At 43.9% G+C, this 21,887-nt stretch overlaps 2 protein-coding genes across 6 annotated transcripts in view; one reads left to right on the top strand and one right to left on the bottom strand.

Moving 5' to 3' along the window:
• Positions 1-797: 797 nt before the first annotated feature.
• Positions 798-13,539, bottom strand: PEG10 (paternally expressed 10). The gene is given in 3 exon segments (XM_043871930.1): positions 798-5,913; positions 5,916-7,099; positions 13,274-13,539. Coding segments are annotated over 3 exon segments (2,364 nt in total). The 5' UTR covers positions 13,279-13,539; the 3' UTR covers positions 798-4,738.
• A 152-nt stretch (positions 13,540-13,691) lies between these two features.
• SGCE (sarcoglycan epsilon) overlaps positions 13,692-21,887 on the top strand; it is a 71,416-nt gene continuing 63,220 nt past the window's right edge. For 2 of the 5 annotated variants that reach the window (XM_043871933.1, XM_043871935.1), the window contains exon 1: positions 13,695-13,897. In XM_043871933.1, coding sequence (XP_043727868.1) covers positions 13,789-13,897 — 109 coding nt within the window. In that variant the 5' untranslated portion in view covers positions 13,695-13,788. Of the gene's footprint in view, positions 13,898-21,887 lie in introns of all 5 variants that reach the window. The other 3 variants (XM_043871931.1, XM_043871932.1, XM_043871934.1) reach the window with 3 other exon arrangements.

Genomic DNA, 21,887 nt, shown 5'->3' with positions numbered 1-21,887 from the left:
ATACCTTTAGATCAGGTTTTCTATACACAAGCTATTATCCTACAACTGTTATAAAATTCGATAGGATGAGTGCCTCCTCAATCTCATTTGTCACCTTAGATGATTTTCATGGTAACTCTGATATTGTTTTAGGGTTATTTGGTGTTAAAAGCATCTGTCTGCTAATTTCCCTTCATGTCATACCTGAGTACATTTGATATGTCTTCTCTTTTATCCTTAAGTTTTTAATAATTTTCTATTAATAAATCTCAGGTATTCCAAGTTTGACAATTGTCCTTCAGTCAACAAGTCGTGTCCGAGTCTGTGACCCCATGGTAAATTCATATAAAAATAGTTATACATGTTAATAGAATCTCTATTAATTGTGTGGCCTTAATTTATGTTAATGTTTTTCAGCTTAGAAAGGTTTTAATATTATGTCCATAGAGTTGCTATTAATTGTGGGGCTTTACTGTATATATTAAAGGTTTGCATTGGGAATGACTTCATCGATTTCTTGGAATATTCTGGGTAAATAATGGACACTGTGTTGCTTGATTGATATATAGCACCCCCACCCTTCCCACCCCACTGCCTTTCCATCCCCAGCCCCATCCTCTAGACTCCCCTACCCTCCTCACTCCGCCTTCTTCCTTCACCCTCTCTTCCCCTCTCCACCTGTCCTTTCCTCTTCCTCCCCCTCTTTTCCTCCTTCCCCTCCCCCTTCCTCCCCACCTCCTTTCTTCCTTCCCCTTCCCCATCCTCCCCCAACCCCGTCCACTCGATGTCCAGTGTGCGCTGAAATGATCAAGACACAGTTTGCACTTAACCACTAAATCTTTATTGAATTTTTATTATAGCATAAGTCGATACATTAGTAAATAGAGCGAAATACAGAGTAAATAGCAGTAAATGGGGAAGGGTAGGGAGGTGGTGCGCGGGAAGGTGGAAGTGCAGCGTTAGGAGGAAGGGGCAGGGGTAAGGAGAAGGGCCACTGACAGGGGCATAAGCAACGGTTCTTATCACTTTTCTGTAACTTCCATGAATCTTTACCATCTATCGTTATCAATATCACTCCAGCAACGATTTCTCAAAGGGCATCTATCTATCTTAACTCTCTAAAGACTCTGCTTACAACCTCAATCCCCAGAGTTAATACTCAGGGCAAAGAGCCTCTATTAGATTATTTATCCAATCATCCCTGAACTTTCTCCCACTAGTTTCTATCCATGTCCAACAGCCCCAAAAAGGTTAATCTCCCTGCAGTTCCCTTCAAGTTTATCTGAAATCTTTAGGGGTAGCAATCATAGGGTAAAGAATCACAAGAAGGTACACATGTTTACTTATAGAGCTATCTAGTAACATAGTATCATGCTTTTTAACTAATCCCCCCCACTTATGATTACTTAATAGTCCCCCCCCCTAAAATACTTATGATTATATATATCCCCAGTTAAATCGTTACACAAAGAAAAAAAAAAAAAGGAACGTTTCCACAGACCAATTTGATAGCATTCTACAATCTGAAACAACAAAGAACTCTCAATGCCAACTGATGTGCCTTCTTTCTGAGATGAGAGCGTAGCAGGGCTCCCATCAGGCTCTTCATCTCTGCAGGTGGTTCTCTTCCTTTCTGCCCAGGTCTTTCTAGCAGAGTGTTCTCTGTTGCCAATCTTGGACTTCTGATGTTACCCGATGTCTGTGGTGGATGACGACTGGATCAATTCAGGAGCCCAAAAGGTACCTGCAAACTTAAGCAGAAATCCTCACTGCACTGTGTAGGCGTGCCCCTCTTATTTTGTCCACCTGAAGTTCACTGTGCCAACTCACATGATTTATTCCAACTAACTCCATTTTCCAGTATCTAATACAAGTACCTCATTGCTCAAACTAAATTGACCCTTCAGAAAGGTACCTAAACTTCCTCCATTTCAACAACCTAGCATGGTGACCTTAGCTAGTTCTCTCCAGGTCTGCCTAAAAATGGGAGCTTATATCTTCTTCCTTCATTTTTTTTAACACTGAAAATTTGGGCCAAAAGTCAATCAATTTTGTCATTGTTTCAAAAGGCAGACTGCTGGCTTTGCTAATAATTTTGATGTTTTATTTCTCATCTTTGTCTTTATTTTGCTCCCTTTCCATATTCTTTAGAGATTAATTTGCTTTTCTTACGAATCAAGGCATCTTGTTGGAAAATGCCAAAAAAATTTAAAGTATTCAATTAAAACAAAGTTGATGAAAACACACGAGCTAAAGGAAACTTAATAAAATTCTAATTCTACAGAATAAGTTTGAGATTACTTATCTTGAACATCTACCTACGCATAGAGATAGTATATATAGCTATAGTGCATAGTACACACTGCCAAACAGATTTTCACAAGCTCTACCAAAACAGCCAAAGCTGTGTCAGGGATTTCCTCTGTGAGTTGTTAACCCACACCACCATTCTCCCTCACAATAGTTGTCGTCACATCTCCAGACTTGCGCTTGCAGTGATGGCAATGTCCGTGTGCACATGCTGGGGCTGCAGACAGTAGCCCATTTCTAGGCCTTCTGCAGCTTGAAGATCAATTGACAACTGTAAATTTGACACAAAGCAACTTGAATTCAAATGTATGGAGGATGGATTGACTGATTGAGGTAAACTGACGTGATGCTTCAAAAAGTCCAGAAGCACAAATGCACCATTTAAAAAGAAATTAACCTAAAATACATGAGTAACTGACAAGCTTTCAGATTCCATTGAAAAAAAGAAAAAAGAAAAAGTTGTTTTGGATTAAATAGTCAATTAGGCAATTAGGTATTTCCTTTGAATTTGTGTATTATTTTGTTTGATTTTTAAAGGCCCAATCAAAAAAAAATTTTACTATAGATGATGTTAAAATAGAAGTTTGAAGATGAACAGGATGAACTATTATACAAGTACTCCAGTCTGAGGAGCCTCTTATTCACAGTGTTGTAAGAGAAGTTCACAGTAAAGAACTATTTTACACTACCTTATGTATCAATTTTAATTGATTTTAATCAATTTTAATGATTGGATAGTAATTCAATGGAAATAACTTTGAAAGCAGAGAAAACTACTTTAAAACACTGTTAAAGGATACTATCAACCTACAGCTAAAACTTTTAAGTATTTAAACATGCAAGGGTAAGGGGGATAATATGTGAAGGGTGATGCTGATGCAAGTGAAACTTCACCACTGGACTCCTCTTCATGACAGGCTATTTGAAATATACACCATATTGTTTTCTACTGCTCAGACTGTTGGAGACTGTGTGTTGAAACACATGCTCCCAGGAGCCTGCCTCTTTTTCTTCTCCGTGCCAAGGCGGCAAAATGGAGTCTCAGCAACCAGGCAGGCAGGATGTCAAATCCCGCAGCAGGGTAAGTGGCAGTAGTTAAACAAGAGACAGAGGTTAGGTAATCAGTTCAAGGCGGTAGCAAGGGACCAGGCTAAAGGAAGTCAGGCAGTCCCGGGTTAGCACAAAGCATCCAGGAGACACCAGCTGATGTCACCAGACTGAAGACAACCCTCGTGGTGTCTGCTGCTTTGGGTTGCTTTCTGAGGCCTTTCGTTCATTGGCAGCTTATCGGCTCCATCCCCTGGAGGATGCTAAAATACACTGCCCCCCGCCCCCCCAAGCATCCTAGTGCTATAGTCTAGTGAGGGGACTGATAATGAAATGCCCAGGTGCATATGGAGGCAGAGACAAGGACAGATGCTCCCAAGACTTCAGGTGACACCCTTCCAGCCAGTGAACAATGCTCGTGAAAATTCTTTCTGAAGTTCCAGGTCAAGGTGGTACCATTAACTGTGAGTCTCTCCTTTAAGAGTTGGGTACAGGGATTCAGGAGTCCTCATGAGCTACTCGTTAGCCCTCACACATGACATTTCACAAATATCTAACCACCTGGAGCCACCAACAGTCTCTGGTTACCAGGCTTTTTGTTTTGTGTGGAAGCCATTGCTGGCATGGTGATGGTAAGGTGTTGTGACAAAGTCAGAGTTATTGGGTACATGTGATTTGCACCAGGATGTGAAGGCACACTCAAACATGCACACGTCTCTCTGAGAACACTTCCTCCTGAGGCCTGAGGTGTTCCGTTGAAGGGGTTTTGCCCGCTCCGCAGAGAACTGGTCAAGTTGCTACTCTTTCAGTCATGAAAATGGAGTTTGGAGATGGTGAAGTTTCAAAGGGTGCAGCCAGAAGATCACGGAAGCCATTGGCACTGCACCAGTAACTGTGGCTTCCTTAATAAGGCCTCGCTCCTCCAAGGCTCTAAGGTACCTCAACTGCAGGAAAACTCAGTCCTCCTCCTCGCCTCCCCCTCAGTAAAGAAAACAGCGTTTCCTGTGTTTGCTGCATCAGCTTCTTAGTTACTGTTTAACGAGGAAACTGAGAGCCCATCATTCAGATGGTGCCGGAGGTTTCAGCAGGTAAAACCCAAGTCTCCAGGGATTGCTGGGAAGTAAACTTGTGACGGATTTTAACTAGGTTGGCAGTTAAGGTGGAAAACCAGAGATAATTTGTTGGTAAATATTCTGTTGCTCCCACCAAACACTGGAGGTCAGCGGGTGCTTTGAGATGGGTGTCAGTCCAGGGTGGCCCTGGCCTTCTGTAACCATTTCAGAGGAGAGCCTGTGCTCAGGTTGGTCTGAAGGCGCAGTGGCCCGATGTAGCACACAGTCACAATCAGCGACGCTGAACAGTTCATTCTGAGGCTGGAGATCCTGAAGGGCGGGATGCCTATTCACAGGGCGCTGTAAGAGGGCGGCGGGGGCGGCGGCGGGGGCGGCGGCGGCGGCTGCGGCGGGGGGTACTGGGGCACTGGCGGCTGGCGGTACCAATGAGGATTCCAGGTGATCATCACGGGGACATAGAGGGATCGCCCGTGTCCATCTCGCCCCACGGGGTACCAGGCGAATCCTACCGTGTAGGTCGGGTACGCGGCGTAGGCGGGGTAGGTCGGATATCCTGGAATTTGAGGTACGTATTCAGTGTACGTCGCCAGGTGAGCTTGGTCATCTAAATTTGGAATCGTGAGTCGAGGATACTGATTCTGGATGGTGACACCATTGGGACCCCGGCAGTCATAAGAGACTTGCAGCTTCCACCCTCTTTTCACTTGGAGAACTTGGGCTCCGTTCGGCGCGATGGTGGGAGTGATCAGCCCATCCTTCACGTGTCTGGCCACGAAATCGCGCAGGGCTGCCATTTCAGATTCGGACAGTGAGTACACATGCCCGCTGGGAATACTGTGTGCTCCGGGGATCATTTCTATGTTTGGGTCCACCAGACGGTGGTCTGGGTAGACGTTCTCATCCACTGGGGTGTACACATTCTGCACGTAGTAGTATCTCACTGGCTGATAAACTCTGTACCCCTCTACCGGGTAATAGAACGCCGGTTGTGCTGGTGGTGGGAGAGGTGGTGGTATTGGAGAATACATACGGCAGTGGTATCTGCAATATTCGGAATCAAAGACGATCGATCGGGTGCTCCACGTGATGTTGGGATCGTGTGTGCTCAGCCAGCGCACCCCCAGGACGATGGGGAAGAACGGAGACTGAGTCACATCGAACGACAGCACCTCGCGGTGATCTCCCAAGTCGACGATCAGGTCATGTGTTTCATGGACCACTGGGCCCGATGCTATGGGGCGTCCATCAATTGCTTCTACAAGTATAGGCCAGTCCTTGATTCTCAGAGGAATGCCGTTTTGGGCGACGTACTCATGATCAATGAAATTGCCAGAAGCGCCAGAATCGATCATGGCTCGGACGAACAGGCTGTGTCGGCCCGGCAGATGAATCTGGAGCATCACTTGCAAGTGTGGAGACGATGCAGCATCATCTTGGGGGGACCTTATTAATTCCGGCCCGGTCGCTGAAGGTCCCTCTACAGCGGGGCCGGGGAGTTTCCCGCCGGCGAAGCCTTCGAGGCCTTGGCAGGACAGTTGTCAGCGTAGTGGCCTCCATTCCCACAGTAGAGGCACAGGTTCAGCTTGCGGCGTCTCTCTTTCTCTTCCTGCGTCAGGCGCATGCGGGCGCCCCCCACGGGCTCGGTCGGGTCTGCCTGGTGGTGGTGGTGATTGTTGACATGCGGCGCCACCAGCGCGCGCGGCGGGGAGCGCGGCTTGCGGGCGGCGGCTGCCCGGGCCAGCCTTCTCTCAATGTGGATGCACTGGCCGATGAGCGCGGACAGCGACTTGGCCACTTCGAGGTGCGCCAGCTCTGCCTGGATGTGGTCGCTGAGGCCCTCGTGGTACTGGTCGATCAGGGCGGGCTCGTTCCAATCCAGGTCCTGCGCGATCATCTGGAAAGCATTCGAGTAGTCGACCACCGACCCCATGCCCTGGCGCAGACGTCTGATCTTGCGTTTGGCGGCCTCGCGCCGCTGGGGATCTTCAAAGACATGCTTCATTTCGGTCATGAAGGCTGGGTAGTTGTGCATCAGGTAGTGGGAACGCTCCAGCTTGGCCGAGGCCCAGCGCGCGGCGCGGCCAGTCATCATGCTGGTCACGAAGCAGACGCGCACGCGATCGAGGGAGAAATCGCGGGTGCTCTTTTCCATGAAGAGCTGGCACTGGGATATGAAGGGAAGCAGCATGTCTGGGTTGCCGTCGAACTTCTCGGGGAGGTCTTCTGGGCACTCCTCCTCGATGGGGGTGGCTGGGGCGGCGGCGGCGGCGGCCCCGCACAGCTCAATGTCGTCCTCTTCCTCCTCGGGGGCGGGCTCCACTTGCTCGCGGAGGGTGGTGTTCTCCTCGGTGAGTTTCTGCACCTGGTTCTGCAGGTTGTTGTTCTCCTCGGACTGCTTCATGACCTTCTCTCTGAGGTTGTTGATCTCTTGCGAGAGATCCTCCCGCCGGCCTTCTCCCAGGTTGGGGTTGTACTGGCCCCTCTGGCTGCTGCAGGGGGAGTTGGAGGGGGAGGAAGGATTGTTGGGGGGAGGAGGAGGCGGAGGAGGTGGGCAGTCGGGCCCCAGGGTGATGGTTGAGGTGGGAGGAGACCTCCCGGGCGTAGTAGCTTCACTCCTGTGGGAATGGAGGCCTGTGTCCTGGCCTCCGCGTCCACCTTTTCGCTTTCTGGTTTTCAGAAGCTTTTTGTTTCTGTAAGTGAAGATAAAAGCATAAATTCAACACATGCATTCAAAGCACCACAATACGAAGTATCTGCTAAAGTACTTTAAATACATGAGTATTTAAAGTATCGCTTTATTCCCCTTGTTTACATCGATAGTTAAACAGACCAAAGCCCCACAAAAAAAGATGTTTATCAAAGGACTGTGGACAATGAAAAGATCCTCCTCTTTGATGTCCAAATGATCCTTTCCTCAAGAATCACCTGTTCATCATAATTTAACAATAGGTGACTCTTATAAGCAGCATGATTACCTTTACTGACTAATAAATAATTTAGAGACACTCCAAATAAGAAACTTTGTAAGTAGAGCAAGAAACCTTCAAGGCAAAGATTGATACCAAAAAATTATGTAAAATAAAGCCAATATGGTAACTACTTGTTACTGGAAAAACAGCTACTATTCCAGCCAATAGAAAAGCAAGAAAAAGAAGGAGGGGGGATATTTAAATATCACAATGCCTGTATTCATCAACCCATGGTGGGGGGGGGGTGGCACTCTGGCCCACTGTTAGGACCCTGATCCACCTTTACAGAGAAGGTAACTATTAACAGTTATCAAAACCAACAACAACTGCCACAAAGCCAACAGAGAACTGTCTAAATTCCTTTTCAGACCCTAATTAGAGTTCCCCTTTGGGACAGAAATGGTACTGGGCAGCAACCTGTATATATTGGTTTCCCTCCTTATCATGCAGTCAACCCACAGTTATTGATTGATGCCTCTTAGAAGTAGCTGGGCTATAAAACAGAACCTTCAAAGAAGCCCAATAACAGTGCCCCTCAGACTTACAATGAGGGTTTCATTAGATAATGCAAGTAAAGCACATAGTGCATATTCAACTGTTAGCTGATATTAATAAAGTTACTAATAAAAACAGAAACTTTAACTTTCTGTATAATGAGGCTAAGATTAAAACAGGGAGGGGCTGCAACTATGGTAACCTGGGTCCCACATCCCACCTAAAGATACTCGTTTTGTTTTTTTTTTTTTTTAAAAAAAAAAGACTGTGTCCATAGCGGTGAATGACTGTGAGGGGGAAGGGATGAGCGGACTTAATGCCCTAATTATGGGTAGGGTGACAATAAATTACACATATAATAAATAAATCAGCACACAGGGGCATGTGTACTGCCTGGAAATAGGGTTCAATTCATTTAGAGTAATTATGGTAACACATCAATGATTTTTAAAACGGGCATTAAGTGTTCTTATTTGGAAAACTAGGAAAGTGCTCAAAACTTTAAAAATAGAATATATAAAGCCGGTAGACTGCCTATTCATTACATTTTAACTTGGCAGTCCTGGACACCTGTTCCTTTCTGACCCACCAAGGCAAAAACAGACACCAAATTAATTATGTAAAATAAAGCCACAAAAGTAAACATGCTATTTAGAGAAGTGAGGTGAAAAATTGCTAATATTTCATCAATAGGGTATGCGGGGGACGGGGGGGGAGGTGATGGTAATTAAACATGGTGCCTGGCTACAGAGAAATTCCCCTTCCTCCTCCTCTTTTTGAGACCCCTCCAAGTTCTTTAGGCCCCTTCCCTGCCCCAACCCCACCACCCACAGCCATCTTCCCTTATGCCCTGGGCTGTTGGTTCTGCCTCTTCAAGGAGTGGCAGCAAGCAGAGTCCTTAAGGGACAGAATTACTGTGCCATTTTAGTATTTTTAAACTGCTACTTAATTACTTTAATAACTTAAGACTACGGAAACAATGAATAGTTGACATACAAGATAAGACATTTGGGTTTAGAAAAAATTAGATGTAATTAACACATCACAGCCTGTGACATTGTTTCATGTCCAACTGCTTAAAGACGATTACATTGGTGACACTCAGAATATGAGGTCACAAAATGAAGCCATTTTTATTAATTAAATGAAGTGTTTTAATGTCCCATTAAAAAGTAACTAATAAGCACAGGTCATTGTGTCATGTCACGATGACTCAAGTGCCACTTCTGTCATCAAACACTAATACTTTCAAAAGTTAGAGACAAGACTTCGGAAAAGGCATTTCACAGCATGGCTGGAGCAGGTCAGAAAGGTTAACCACCTATATGTCAATCACAGTCACTGGGGTGGGCTTTATTGAGGCCCAGGTCTGATGGTTTTCACATCTGCAAAACACAAGGACAGGACAAAAATAACAATACATTAGGAAATCAGTAAACAATCACTGAATTGTTTATGGAAACAGAAGATGGGCAAGACCTTAAAATTCAAATGCTTTTGGGGACAGGAAGGTAATAGAAATGTGCAAAGAGACTGGACAATAGGGAGGGGCTACAGTTATTTCACTTGGGGATGAATACCCCCACCCACTGCCCCCCGCCCCAAACTCTTTTAAACCTTGTATGATTTTTAAATCCAGTGCCGGTGGAACAAATTCAGGGCCCTATTTGACCTGTGAGATCACTAGTTTGAGGTCCCTAACTTTTACCAGTATCAGGCTTAAGGTTCCCACCCCAGGGTTTGTAATTTTGGGGTGGGACTCTTAAGTCCTAAAAGGGTCAACTGCTCAGAACAGAGTTGTTTAACCATTAACATTGATAGGGTAGTGGGCAAGCAAGTTAAGAGCAGAAGTAAAGTTTACAAATGTTTAGACGGCAACTGGAGCAGATGACAGGCAACAGGGGCACTGTGATTTGATTTGGACAGGACTATGGCTCCTTAAATGCCTCCTTAGTAGGGACTTGATTGCAGAGGTGGGGTCAAAAGGCCCCATTCCTAAAATAAAACCTCAAAGAACATAGCATATAGCTAAGCCACCTGGGACAGACACCACCTTTACACATGAAAAACAGTTCAGTATCACTCTATTTAAGAATTAAATACATTTGATTAATCTTTGACTCTTCACAAGGATTTTTGAAACTTTCTATTCCCCCCACCCTACCCTCCCTCAGCGCCCCCACCAAAGACACCAAAGCACAACAGTAGCAAAAAACCATCACACATTAAGTATCACACTAGTAAATGACACTTCACCAAACAATGCTTAATTGTTTTACATTTGCAAATGTCCACATTTCTTTTTGAGAACTGTACAGTTAGTGAAATGTAAATTTTAATAATATGCACATTTTAAAAACCATTGTTTTGAACCTTTTTATAATGCAGACACAATTTCCAAAGAGAAGCGGGGTTAGGGCAGCAAGGTGGGTAAATGGAACCTGGGGACTTGAAGCTGTAATTATGTTATCCACAGACTATAAACTTGTTGGAGGCAGTGTGTGTGTGTGTGGGGGGGGGGGGTGACTGGTGGGGAGTGACAAATTGGGGGAGCCAATGCTTCCAAATGCCCCTGTAACAGTCTTGGTTCATGGTTTATAACATACGGAACCAGGCTTTAAAATTTCTTCATTTAATTAGAAACATAAATATCTGACTGGCAGTAAACTATAAATTTGTTTTATGCAGATATTTTAAAATGCCAGCTAAAACCTTCAATCTATATTTTGTAATGTAACCATTTTGTTACATTACACAAATTTTAGACAATTATGTACCATTAACTAATTCACTTGCCCCAAATTTAAATAATTAGCTTTGCTTTTTAGTTTATAAAAAAGCTAATTATTTTTAGTGTTTTGAATTAATTTAGCTGTTTTGAATTATAATTACAGCTTACATATTCAAGTTTAAAAACGCAATTTTTTTTTTTTTTAAGATCCTGTTAAATGTGAGCAAGATAAAACAAGCAGCGTCTTGGACAACCCAGGACAACAAAACACCACAGGAAAGAGCCAGGAACAAAAAATCAGAAAACACCTGCATACACCAAGGAAGACACTGAATAAACCATTTTACTCTGATCATTTAACCAATGCCTACAATATGCCAGATCCAATTAATAATATGTAGGCAAGTTAACCAGGGCTAATGCCCTAGAGTTCCAAGAAAAAAATCCAGAAATACACCTCATCCTCCTTTAGAGGCCAAGCCAGCAGCACCAACAAAGTTACTTAAAACTCCTGTGAAACAAAGTTCAAGTTCTTTATTTTGTATTCGCCAAAGCATATGATTCCATTGGGTCCCACCACAAAGGTCCACTAGTGTGTCCAAAACACTTTTAAAAGTTTTTAAATTAAAAAAAATTTTTATTAAGATTTTTTAAAACCTTAAAAATGTTATTTTATTTTTCATTTGTAGTAAAAATATTTAGCTAGATTGCCTTTAGAGGCGCCAGCCATGTCAGTTTGGAAGCACACTTCATAACCCACTATCAGGAATTTAAATTGTGGGTTTATGTTATTTAATATATACAAAGTGCTTATAAAAAGTGGCTTTTTAATGCCATGTATAATTGTCATTATTGTTAATTGTCCTTATATATTATTATGTTATTTATTAGACACCAGTGGATAAAAGGCAAAACCTGCGCATACGACAAACCACAGCAGAGAAACCGCAGGAGGGCGGGGCTGTGCAGCCAGGCTCAGGCAGCAAGGGTGCGCAGGCGCACAGGAGGGGGGGGGGGGAACCCTGACGAGATGGCTGGGGGCTCACACTGCGCAGGCGCAGGTGCACTCTGGAGAGGCGGGGCCGTAGGCCAGCTCAGAAGAGGCAGGCTCAGGGTGGGGCCAAGTTTTGAAAGGCGGGGTCTGGACGAGCTACCTCGGAGGAGGCGGCTCAGAGAGAGGCGGGGTCTGGAGGTGCGACCTAAGGGAGGGGGGGTTCAGGGGAAGGTGGGGTTTAGGGAAGCCGCCTCAGGAGGCGGGCTCAGGGGAAGGCGGGGCTTGGGGAAGCGGGATCTAGAAGGCGCGCTCTGGGAAGGCGCGCCACAGAGGAGGCGCGCTCAGAGCAGGCGCTGGGCGGCGCTAAGCCTGCTCCGAGCAGATACTGCAGAGAAGGCGCGCTAGAATGGGCGGGGCAGGTCTAAGACGGGCTGCATGCCTCTCCCAGGATCCCCCCTCCCCAAACCCCTCCCACCAGCCTCCACCAGCCAGATTCATTTCATGCAACAAGAGCAATCACCCCCAGATCCAGTCCCCCCCCACCACCCCACGCCTCCCAATACTAAGCAAACCAACAGTTTCCACAAACTGTTGCTGGAATGCCAATTCGCGCCACCGCTACAACTACACCACCACTTCAGTCAAGCGCAACTAAGCAAGGAAGCCCTGCCACCAGCAAAAGATTCCCTTTTACGCACAGTCAGAGCCCCTCCACTCCACTGCCATAGCAGGAATGGTGTGGGCAGAATGTTAAACACTAATTTTTGCCCCGGGCTCCATTTTGTCTAACAGCACCATCATGCAGAGAACCGTCCTGTAGAAAAACGTAGTGGGAGCCATTCCAAAGGTGTGTTAGAGACAAAGGGTGGGGTTCCTCTAAGAACAGTGATCTTACTCTTAGGCTCCAGTCCGCTTCGACTGGTTTCTTTGTAGCGCAAAACAGTACAGCTTGTCTATTTCTGCAGCTGTTATTACTCTGTAGCGCCTTTTAGGTATAAACTGTTCCACAGCTCGTGCACCCCTGCGGTTCCTGTGTCTCGTAGCGCAACGAGGCGCCGTTGTAGTGCTATCGTATCGTTTTTGTAGCGCTAATCTTCTGCAGCTCAGATTTTGTAGCGCATTTAAAGCGCAAATCAGTGATCAGTCTGTGGTTCATAAATCGCGGCAATTCATAAATCGCTGCAGTTCATACTGGTTTCAGTGCAAAAGAAGCGCCCATCAGTTTGTAGCGCATTGACGCGCCCATCGCTTTGTAGCGCATTGATGCGCCCATTCGTCTGTAGCGCATTGAAGCGCCTACCGGGTCTGTAGCGCATTTGAAGCGCTTATCAGTTTGTAGCGCATTTGAAGCGCTCATCAGTTTGTAGCGCATCTGAAGCGCCTATTAGTTTGTAGCGGATATCACTTTGCAGAACATCTGCAAATTGGTCTGTAGCTCATGTCCGTCTGCAGCTCATGTTTGTCCGCAGCTCATATCTGTCTACAACCCGTATCTAGACTCAGGTACTAGAAATCAAAGCCCTGAAGGCTTGGATTCTTCACGCAGTTTTGGGGTGCAGCCAGTGAAGGCGTGAGAAGGTGTGCCTGGAGACATTCGGGGCGCTACTCCATCTCCTGCAGCTCTCGATAAGAAGGGGGAAAGAGCGTGATCTTAAAGAAAAAGAAACATCCTCACCGCATACTCACCACGCGAGGACTCCTCTGCGAAGGCTGGAAAGACGGGGTCCCACACCTGTGCCAGGCGTGGGCGCCACTGGGTGCTCGGCAGCCCGGAGTGGCTCCGGACGCGAGCCCGCTCAGCGGACCTTCCTCGAGGTTCGGTGGTCAGTCTCCGCTGGTCTCCTCAGGTCGTAGTCAGGTTTCTTCGACACACACCAACCGAAGTTGAAGCGCGTGTACCAGGAGCGCCGACCGGGAGCTTTATATAGGCTGAACCGAGGAGGGGGGCGCCAAATCCCAGCGTGCTCCGCGGGCTAGGGGTGGGTGGAGGGGGAGCGGGGGCGGAGGGGATGGGGGGATGGGGGAGATGGGGGTGGGGGCGATGGCCCCGCTTCAGTGGCCCGCCGCTAGAGGGAGTTCGGGATTAAGGAGGGGGGTGCAGGATGCTGATGCTGAACTGGCCGAGCTGGGAGGAAAGAAGAAAGGGAGGGGAGGGGAGAATCGAGGACGGCCGGCCTAGCCAGGCCAAGAATGCAATCGCCCCGGTGGTGGGAGCTGGGAGACCCTTGTGCTTGGACGGGACAGGGTCGGGGGACACGCAGGATGAGCCCCGCGACCACGGGCACCTTCTTGCTGACAGGTTAGTGGCCTGCGCGCGACGGGAGGTCCTGGGGCCACAGGCCGCTGCTTCCCCAGCCCCCGCTTCCCGGGTTTGGGGGACCTGGGTGCATTTCCTGGGCATGAGCCCCTCGTGCTGCGGAGTCCCCAGTGCACGTTTCCTCTAAGATGCCCCGCACCCCACTTCTGGGGCCCTGTGTTTCCCTAGCCAGGCTTCACCCCTGGCCTATTTTCTCTGCGCCCCCGCGGGCCCCTCCCTACCCAGCAGCGCCGAAATTCCATCTCCAGTTTCCATTCCCATTGCCCCCCACCCATCCCCAGCAGTCCGGGTGGTGAACCTCTCCGGATCCCTGCCTCAAAGGCTGGGGGTCGTCGACCACCTGGGGGGTGGGGGCTCACCTAGCGAATGTGGCCCAGAGGCGAGCCATAGGAAATGGGTGTCGAGCTGTGCTCAGCTCTACAAACACACCACATCTTTTTTTCCCCCTTTTCTTGAATCCGATCTGGAGAGAACATAAAAATATGCATCTGACACGCCTAATTCTCCTTTCTTCCTAAGCGAATTTCTCGGCAACGGAAATTTCATTTTTCTTAGGTTTTGCGGAGCAGGGAAACGGAATCGTGAAATGCTAGGAGCTAAACAGGGCGTTGAGGTCAGGGTTAACCTCGGCTGGGGGCCAGAGACGCTGCAAACACAACGGTTTGCCCCAAGTACACTATTTCGAGAAAGCGAAGACAATTAAAAACAGCTGTGGATGCCTCCAGTGTATTTGGCGGGCTTCGGAGACTCCCAGCTACGGCCTTTTGGTGATGATTACGAGGTTTACGCAGAGACATGGATCTCCCTGCAACGTTATGTTTTTCCAAATCTTGTAGGGTGAATGAATACCTTTAGTCACGGTAACCGCAAGTTTAATCCTTTGAAGCGTGTTGCCAAGATTTGGCCACAAATATTTCTGTATGTTTATAAACGTATATATTTTACGTTAGAGAAAATTGCAATGAGTTACAAGACTAAAATACTGATGAGGAAGGATGCTGAAATAAAAAAGCCTTAACGTGGATTTCAATTTAAGAAAGTGTTAGGCACTGAGAAAAGGGACAATCTGTTGATAATCTTAGTAAAAGAAGTTTAAGTTAAAATGAAAAAACCAATTGGCTACAACTGAGTGAGGTTCCTGAGACACAGATGAGACACATTTGTATTCAAAGGCTAAAACAGCAGATTTGAGTAACATTTCTACGTATTAATTTGTACGTAGAGGATAGATAAGAATTTGACCCGTTGTAGATGACAGAATGGTAGAGATCTCAGTTAAAGCCAGCCTTTCTAAGAGTAAACAAAACTCTAGCACGTTTATTGAAACTCTACTTTTTAATCAGAAATAAAATATTGACCATCAGATATATGAATAAATGAAGTGCAGATTTCCAACACTGAGAGAGATTTTCCTAGGAAGTTGGGTGAATATAATTATAGTGTTTAGAAGTGCCTTAGTGTTTTTCCACGCTTAGGATGTTCACCCTTCCCTGCAATGTTGAATGCTTTCAGGATTTCTTATGTTTTCTAGAATACTGTTCTGGTGACCACCAGACCGTCAAATTCTTACCATTTTTTTAAATCCCGGAAAGTTACTTCATCTAGTTGTTTGGTAACTGATAGACATTCTTTTTCTACAAAATGAGATTAAAAAACAGGATAGGTGATAGAGAAAACTCAGGTTTAAAAATCTAAAAAGTTTGAACTAGTTTGAACCTATTTGAATTTTTATTTCAGAATGTTAGCCAGGACTTTTTTTGGTGGGGTGGGTGGAGGAAAAAACCCAGCTTTAGTGTTATCTTTATCATAATAAAAGTAATTCCTATTCATTGTACAAAGTTTAGGGGGGAAAACTCCAGAAAACTGGGGGAAAAAACTCAAAAAGAAAATCAGGATCACCTGTAACCTCTTTATCCTGTGACAACCCCAGTAAACATTATGGACTCTACTTTCTCTATACATATACACGTGCCTAAATAATGTATATTTTTCATAGAGTTGCATGTGTATAATTTCTAAAAATTAAAAATGGGATCGAGTTAATTTCCTCCATTTTTATTTCTTCAAGGAGCCTTAGCTATCTAAATAACATTAAATTTTCAGAATCTTTTTAAAAATGGAAATAATAGTCCTTACTTTTTCTAATTGAAATTTAAATGAACATTAGTACAAAAATATTTAAAACCAAAGAACTGAGAGTTTCCTCTGAGCTCACTGTTCTAACACACACATAGTAATCTGGTATATATCCTTGTGTTTTTTATTCTATATATATGAAAAAATTTTTACTTTGCTTAGAAATAGATTTTTCTGAGAAAAAAAGCAATAGTAGATAATCAGCTTTGAGAAAAAATTTTAATCTAAAGCAGCAAAACAATATTAAACATAAAAATGAAAATACAGTGTTAATAGGTAAATACTTGAGATGACATTTTTATGTTACCTAAAGCACAGAACAACATTAAAAATCACCCCCACATAAATACATTAGAATTTAAAACACTCTTTTGATATTTGATGTTGTAAGTGAATTTTGGATTTTCTCAGATATTTGTTCCCAGTGTTACGTTTCTTACCCGTCTTGCACAAGATTACATGCATAGCAAAAAGAGATGCTAAAATACATTATTTACTTTATCAAATAATAACTGGGTATTGTATGGGAACACTTTAATCCATTTTAATGAGAATTTCCTGTGGATCTATGAAGCTGTTGATTAACTACCTGTGTTTAACTTTAAGTGTAGTAGGAAAATTGTATTTCAAACCCAAGTGGAATGTTCACTTGTCATATAATGGCTTTCTAATTGGATATTTTACTTATTTAAGACAATTTGCCATGTATCTGTGAAGCTGTTGATTTACCTTTTATATTTAGCTTAATGTCTAGGGTAGTAGGAAAAATGTATTTCATAAAAAGTGGAATTTTCACTTGCCAAACAGTAACTGGACTTTCTAGTTAGACATTTGATCTGTTTTAGGTGACAGTTTGCTTTGGATCTATGAATCTGCTGGTTTACTACATGCATTTGACTTAACTTTTAGTGTGGTAGGAAAAATTTATTTCTCAGCGAAGTGAAATTTTCAGTTGTCAAATATTAATTGGACTTAATACTTGATCATTTTATCCATTTATTATAAAGAGTTTGCCATAAATCTAAAAACTGTTGATCGACCCCATCTATTTACTTTAAATTCTAGTGTGGTAGGCAAATTGTTTTTCTAAGCAAAGTGAAATTTTCACTTGTCTCTCGGACATTGAAAATTATCAAGGGACAGCACCAGAGAAAACTGATGAGAAAGATAACACATATCCAGTTTCTAGCACTGATTTTAACTGATGAAAACCAGGCTTGAAATAAAATGTTGAAGCAGTGAAGAAACCTTGATGTGTTAAAAAGTTCTCCGTCAGTTATTCAGATGGGTTGGGGTTTTAAGTGCAGTATTTATGGATCACATTTTCTCTGAAATAACCACTTTGTTTGTTTTTTTTTCTTTTTTACTAAGCGTCCATGCTTACCCTATCTGGTCCCTTTTCTTTTCACTTACTGTTACCTCAGTTCTAAACACCCAAGTGTAGATTCTGTTGTTGATCTTATTACCCACTCCTGGTGTAAAAAAGGACTCTACGTGAATAGATAACATGTCCACTACAGATTCTTGGGCTGGAGCTCTGTGAAGTCCAGAGCTTCACGGAAATACTAACATGATGCTTTTTGTTTCTTTCTATCCTTTCCAAGTTCTCCAACAGAGACGTGACAGAAAGACCGGCAGACATGGGCAGGCAGGCAGGCAGACAGAGAGACGTGGACAGATAGACACATGGGCACCCACGCATGCAAGACATCGAGGCTTTTTCTAAACTTTAGGATTCAGTTCTTCAGTTTGCTGCCTCCCTGATTTCTAGAAATATTAAGCCACAAGCAGCACTGCAGAATTGAAAAAAGGAAGCTAGTGTTTCTAAAGATCAACAAGTCTTTTCAAGTGACTGGTTTTCCCGATTGGGGTTTTCAGGTTGGTAGAATCAGATAGAGGCTCAAAGCTCTCAAAGTTGTTTCACGCGGATAGCTTCTGAACAGCTTCCACGCACATTTCTGTCTAAGCAAAATTCCGGGGACTTCAGGTTTTCAAACAATGTAACTATAGTGAAGACCGTATTGAATAAAAAATAGTCTCCACAGTCTGATAGGAGAACAAGCATTTGCATTGATGTGCCTTTCCTTCTAGTCTTTGTTCCATGTGCATATGTATTTTCACTTAATTTTCATGTGTGTAGATTTTTTACACTTTGCTTTGAAAGATAAGTGAATCTTGCTTTCAGCTAAGCATTTGTCAAGGTTTTTCGGAGGCTCTCGTATGTAAGATGTATAGACAAGCAGGATTGCTTTGTGAGCCTGGGGCAAGCTGTGTTGGTTACTGGGTTTGGGTCTGGGAGTTGTCCCTGGTGAAGGATCACAAGCCTTTGCCTTGGGTCTTCTCTTTGTCAACATTTTTAAGGATAACTTTGATGAAGTTCTAAGATGCTTGCTTTAAAATCCATGGTGGACTTCAAAAAAGTCTGTTACAAATAGATAACAGAATTGAGAGTTAATATGGTTTAAGTATGCTGCAGTGCTATTCAAAAATATATTTTGTAGCAGTAAATGCCTCATAATTCATTGGCCTGTATAAAGGAAGGAGATGACTTTATATGGTAGCAGCTTTTGAGAAGAAGGACAGTTCATATGAACCAGTGGCATGATGTGGCTGCAAAATTTTTTTAAAAAAATCAAATTTAGATTCCAGTAATAGTACAGTGTCCATATGTCACAAAAATTAATAGTAGCCTGCTCTGATTAACCACATCTGTAGTATTGTGTCCATTTCTGGCCGTCACATTTAAAGAGAGACATTGACAAATTAGACAACTTCTAGAACAATCTGTGGAGATAGTGAGGGGTCTGGCCATCTCGTCATAGGAGGTATCCTCAAAGGGTCTGGAAACCTTTAGCTTAAAGACTAAAAGTAGACATAAACTCTCTTCTGTTTGCTTCAGAAAGCAGAACCGGCTGTAGTGGGTGAAAGATAGAGATGGGTTTCCACTTGAGACCTTTCTAACAGTGAAGCTCAAGAAGGGAGTCAACTTAACGCCTTTACTTGGTTTCTTATTTTCAAGTGTCAGAAATATTTACCCTTCTTGCAATGAATATTTAATTTGAGGCCATGATAACATTTTAGTGCAGGACAGCAGAGATTCACTGATGTCGCGGTGTAAACATTTTATTTTTTCTGATCAGCTGTCTAAAAGAAAGAGTAGCCCTGTGTGTGGCAGGCTGATTTCTTAGAACTTGAAAACAGCTGCAACTGGACATTTTAAGGCATCCTCTCCTCCCTTCTCATTTCATTTCAAACGTGAAACTCTGAGAACTAAAGTGGCTTTCAGTTGCTTCCTGAAGTTGTTCCTTCCCTGGGGTTTCTCGCTGCGGGTGCCCCGGGGGCGCCCTGGGTTAAGGGGGAGCAGACGGCTGCCAGCCGCTGGGACAGGACAGCTGAGCCCTACGCTGCTAGAGCCTCTTACCCAGGGGAAATGTGAGGCCATTCTTCTTCCTTCTGCAGTCCCCTCTTCTGTGTCCTTGTAATACATAACAGTGACAATTTTTAGCTTTTCACTCGAAAAGAAAGCCTTTCGATCAAAAGTGGGCCGCTGACCTTGTGTTCTTTTAACTCCCTTTGAAGTGAGCCCGGTTCCTCGCTGCCCTAGGAGCACCGGCTTCGTGTCTCAAACATGTCTTGGGGCAGATTTTCTTTCCACCTGCCTATGGATTGTTTATTTTGATGACTATCTCCAACTGTGCAAATGTGATTGCTCAAAGTTCCTTAGTGGAGTCGGCACACAGGACCTCAGTTCTAAGAAGTGACAAGCCCAACACATCTCACTCCACGGTGACGATTTTTATGCCTGTGTGTAACCCTTGAAAACTAAGGGGATTCTGATGACAAATGTGAAGAAAGAGACCATTCTTCGGGCATCTTTTAAAATCAACATTGTCATGTTTCTTTTACTCCTGTCTCTTCTCCCCACACCCAGAACTTGCTCCTCCACTCAGATTGTGAGGTCAGAGATAGGATCACTCGAACCCCGAATACGTGAAGTGCATTTTTGATGTTAAACATGTTCTCTTCGTATTTTCTCTATCTTTTATAAAAGTGTAATGCACTTTTGTGGGATTGTAGTAATGTGCTGGGCAGCTTGCGATGGCCGATGGCCCGGCTCCCAGTTGTTGAAGATGCCACAGGCGTTCCTGAGCTGAGCTCATATTTCCGAGAGAGAAATGCTCAACCTTGAGTGCCTGGCTTGTCAACGCTCCTGCACCTGATCTGCAGGCGGCTACTTGCAATTCCTTGAATGCAATACTTGCTCCTGCTACTGGGTTTGGGAAGTAAATAATCCTGTGTTTAAATTTTAAAATTTCAGGAAGTTATCTCAGGAAATAAGCAGGTTGCTGTGAAACGTGTACTTCTGGTATACTTGTTAATGCTATATTCTTACCAAACTCAATATTAGAAAAGTTCTGTTTTCTTCTTGGGTTACTTTGGTAAAAATCTTACGTTTTATGTCTTCATCTGAGAATGCCTATGCAGTATCTATGCAGTAGCGTTTTAAATGTGTTTCATCACTTTAAAAGCACTCATCTTTAGCATGTCTCATTTTCTAGTTAATTGCCTTGGACTAATCAGTTTTTTTTTAGACTAGCTCTTTGGCATTCTGTACCACGGATATTGCCCCGGCTTATGTTGTAACACAGAAGGCAGACATTTCTCTTTTCTGACAAATGAAGCCGCTCATTTCAAAAATGTTTAGGAGTTAGGCAGCTCCAGTGTAAATTCTTTCCCATTCTTTAGCTCTCCACTCATTCATTTGGTCACCACTTTGATTCTTATGGAGATTTGGAGTTCACTGTCCATTTGAAAGAAGAGATCACAGTTAATTTTGCTATAGCAGTTAAAGTGAAATATTTTAGTTTTCTCTGGGATTTATTCAGCAATAGGCACAGAAGTAAAAAGTTGATTTTTTTTTTTTTTACCTTGGAATGCAGAGGGAGAGAAAAATTAGCCTCAAGGTTTTTCATTTTTCTTTTCTCCTTAGCAAATTGGTGTTCCTCACTGTGCAGTAAAATGATAGTGGCTTTTCTCTCCTCTGAAAGAGTTAATCGATGTAGCACTTTAACATCTTTCATCTTCTGTAGTTACAGAGCTGATTCTAATCAAAGGCCAGTCCTGCAGCAGTGGAAACAGAACAGGTTGCTACATGTGCTTATCAAGATTTGAGATATACGTTATTTTTTGTCTAGCCATTTAAATTCTAGGAGTTTAGCTTACAAAGATACTCGTTTAGGTGATGAAAAATAAAAGTATAAGGATGTTTATATTGATAGTAGTAATGAAAAATTAGAAAAAAATAGTGGCTCCTCTTACTAACTAGTACTTCTTTTATTCATTTATTTTTTGAGTGTTGACTGGTTTTGAGACTGTGTTAAATGCTGTGGAATACAGGGTCCTAGATTAGGAACTTTTATAACTTTTATACTAGGGTGTTGACAAAGATTAATCAATCACACATATCAGTGTCCCCTTAGAACTATGGTAAGTGTTACAAATACTAATAGAATTTCTAAGCAGGGGATTTGGCCAGTCAGGGGGATGAAGGAAAGCTTATCTGAGAAGGTACTCAGACCTGAAGGATGAGTAGATGTTAGTGAGGTGAAGAGGAAAGGTATGTTGGAGGTCACAGGTAGAGCTCTGTAGAGGCCCTGGAGCAGGGTGTTCCAACAAATAGAAGGTGCTCTAGAAAGTCCTGTGAGGTTGGTGCCCGGGGAGAAGGGGAAGCACAATAAGAAGAGGCTGGATGCGGGGGTCAGGGAGCAAGTTTTGCTGGACCCATTAGACTACCTTAAAGAATGTAATCTTCATCCTAAAATCTAAAACCTACCTC

Source organism: Cervus elaphus, chromosome 18 (assembly GCF_910594005.1).
Source record: "Cervus elaphus chromosome 18, mCerEla1.1, whole genome shotgun sequence".
Classification (NCBI taxonomy): Eukaryota; Metazoa; Chordata; class Mammalia; order Artiodactyla; family Cervidae; genus Cervus; species Cervus elaphus.
Note: the sequence above shows the minus strand (reverse complement) of the source record. Positions and strands in the feature narration are given on the sequence as shown.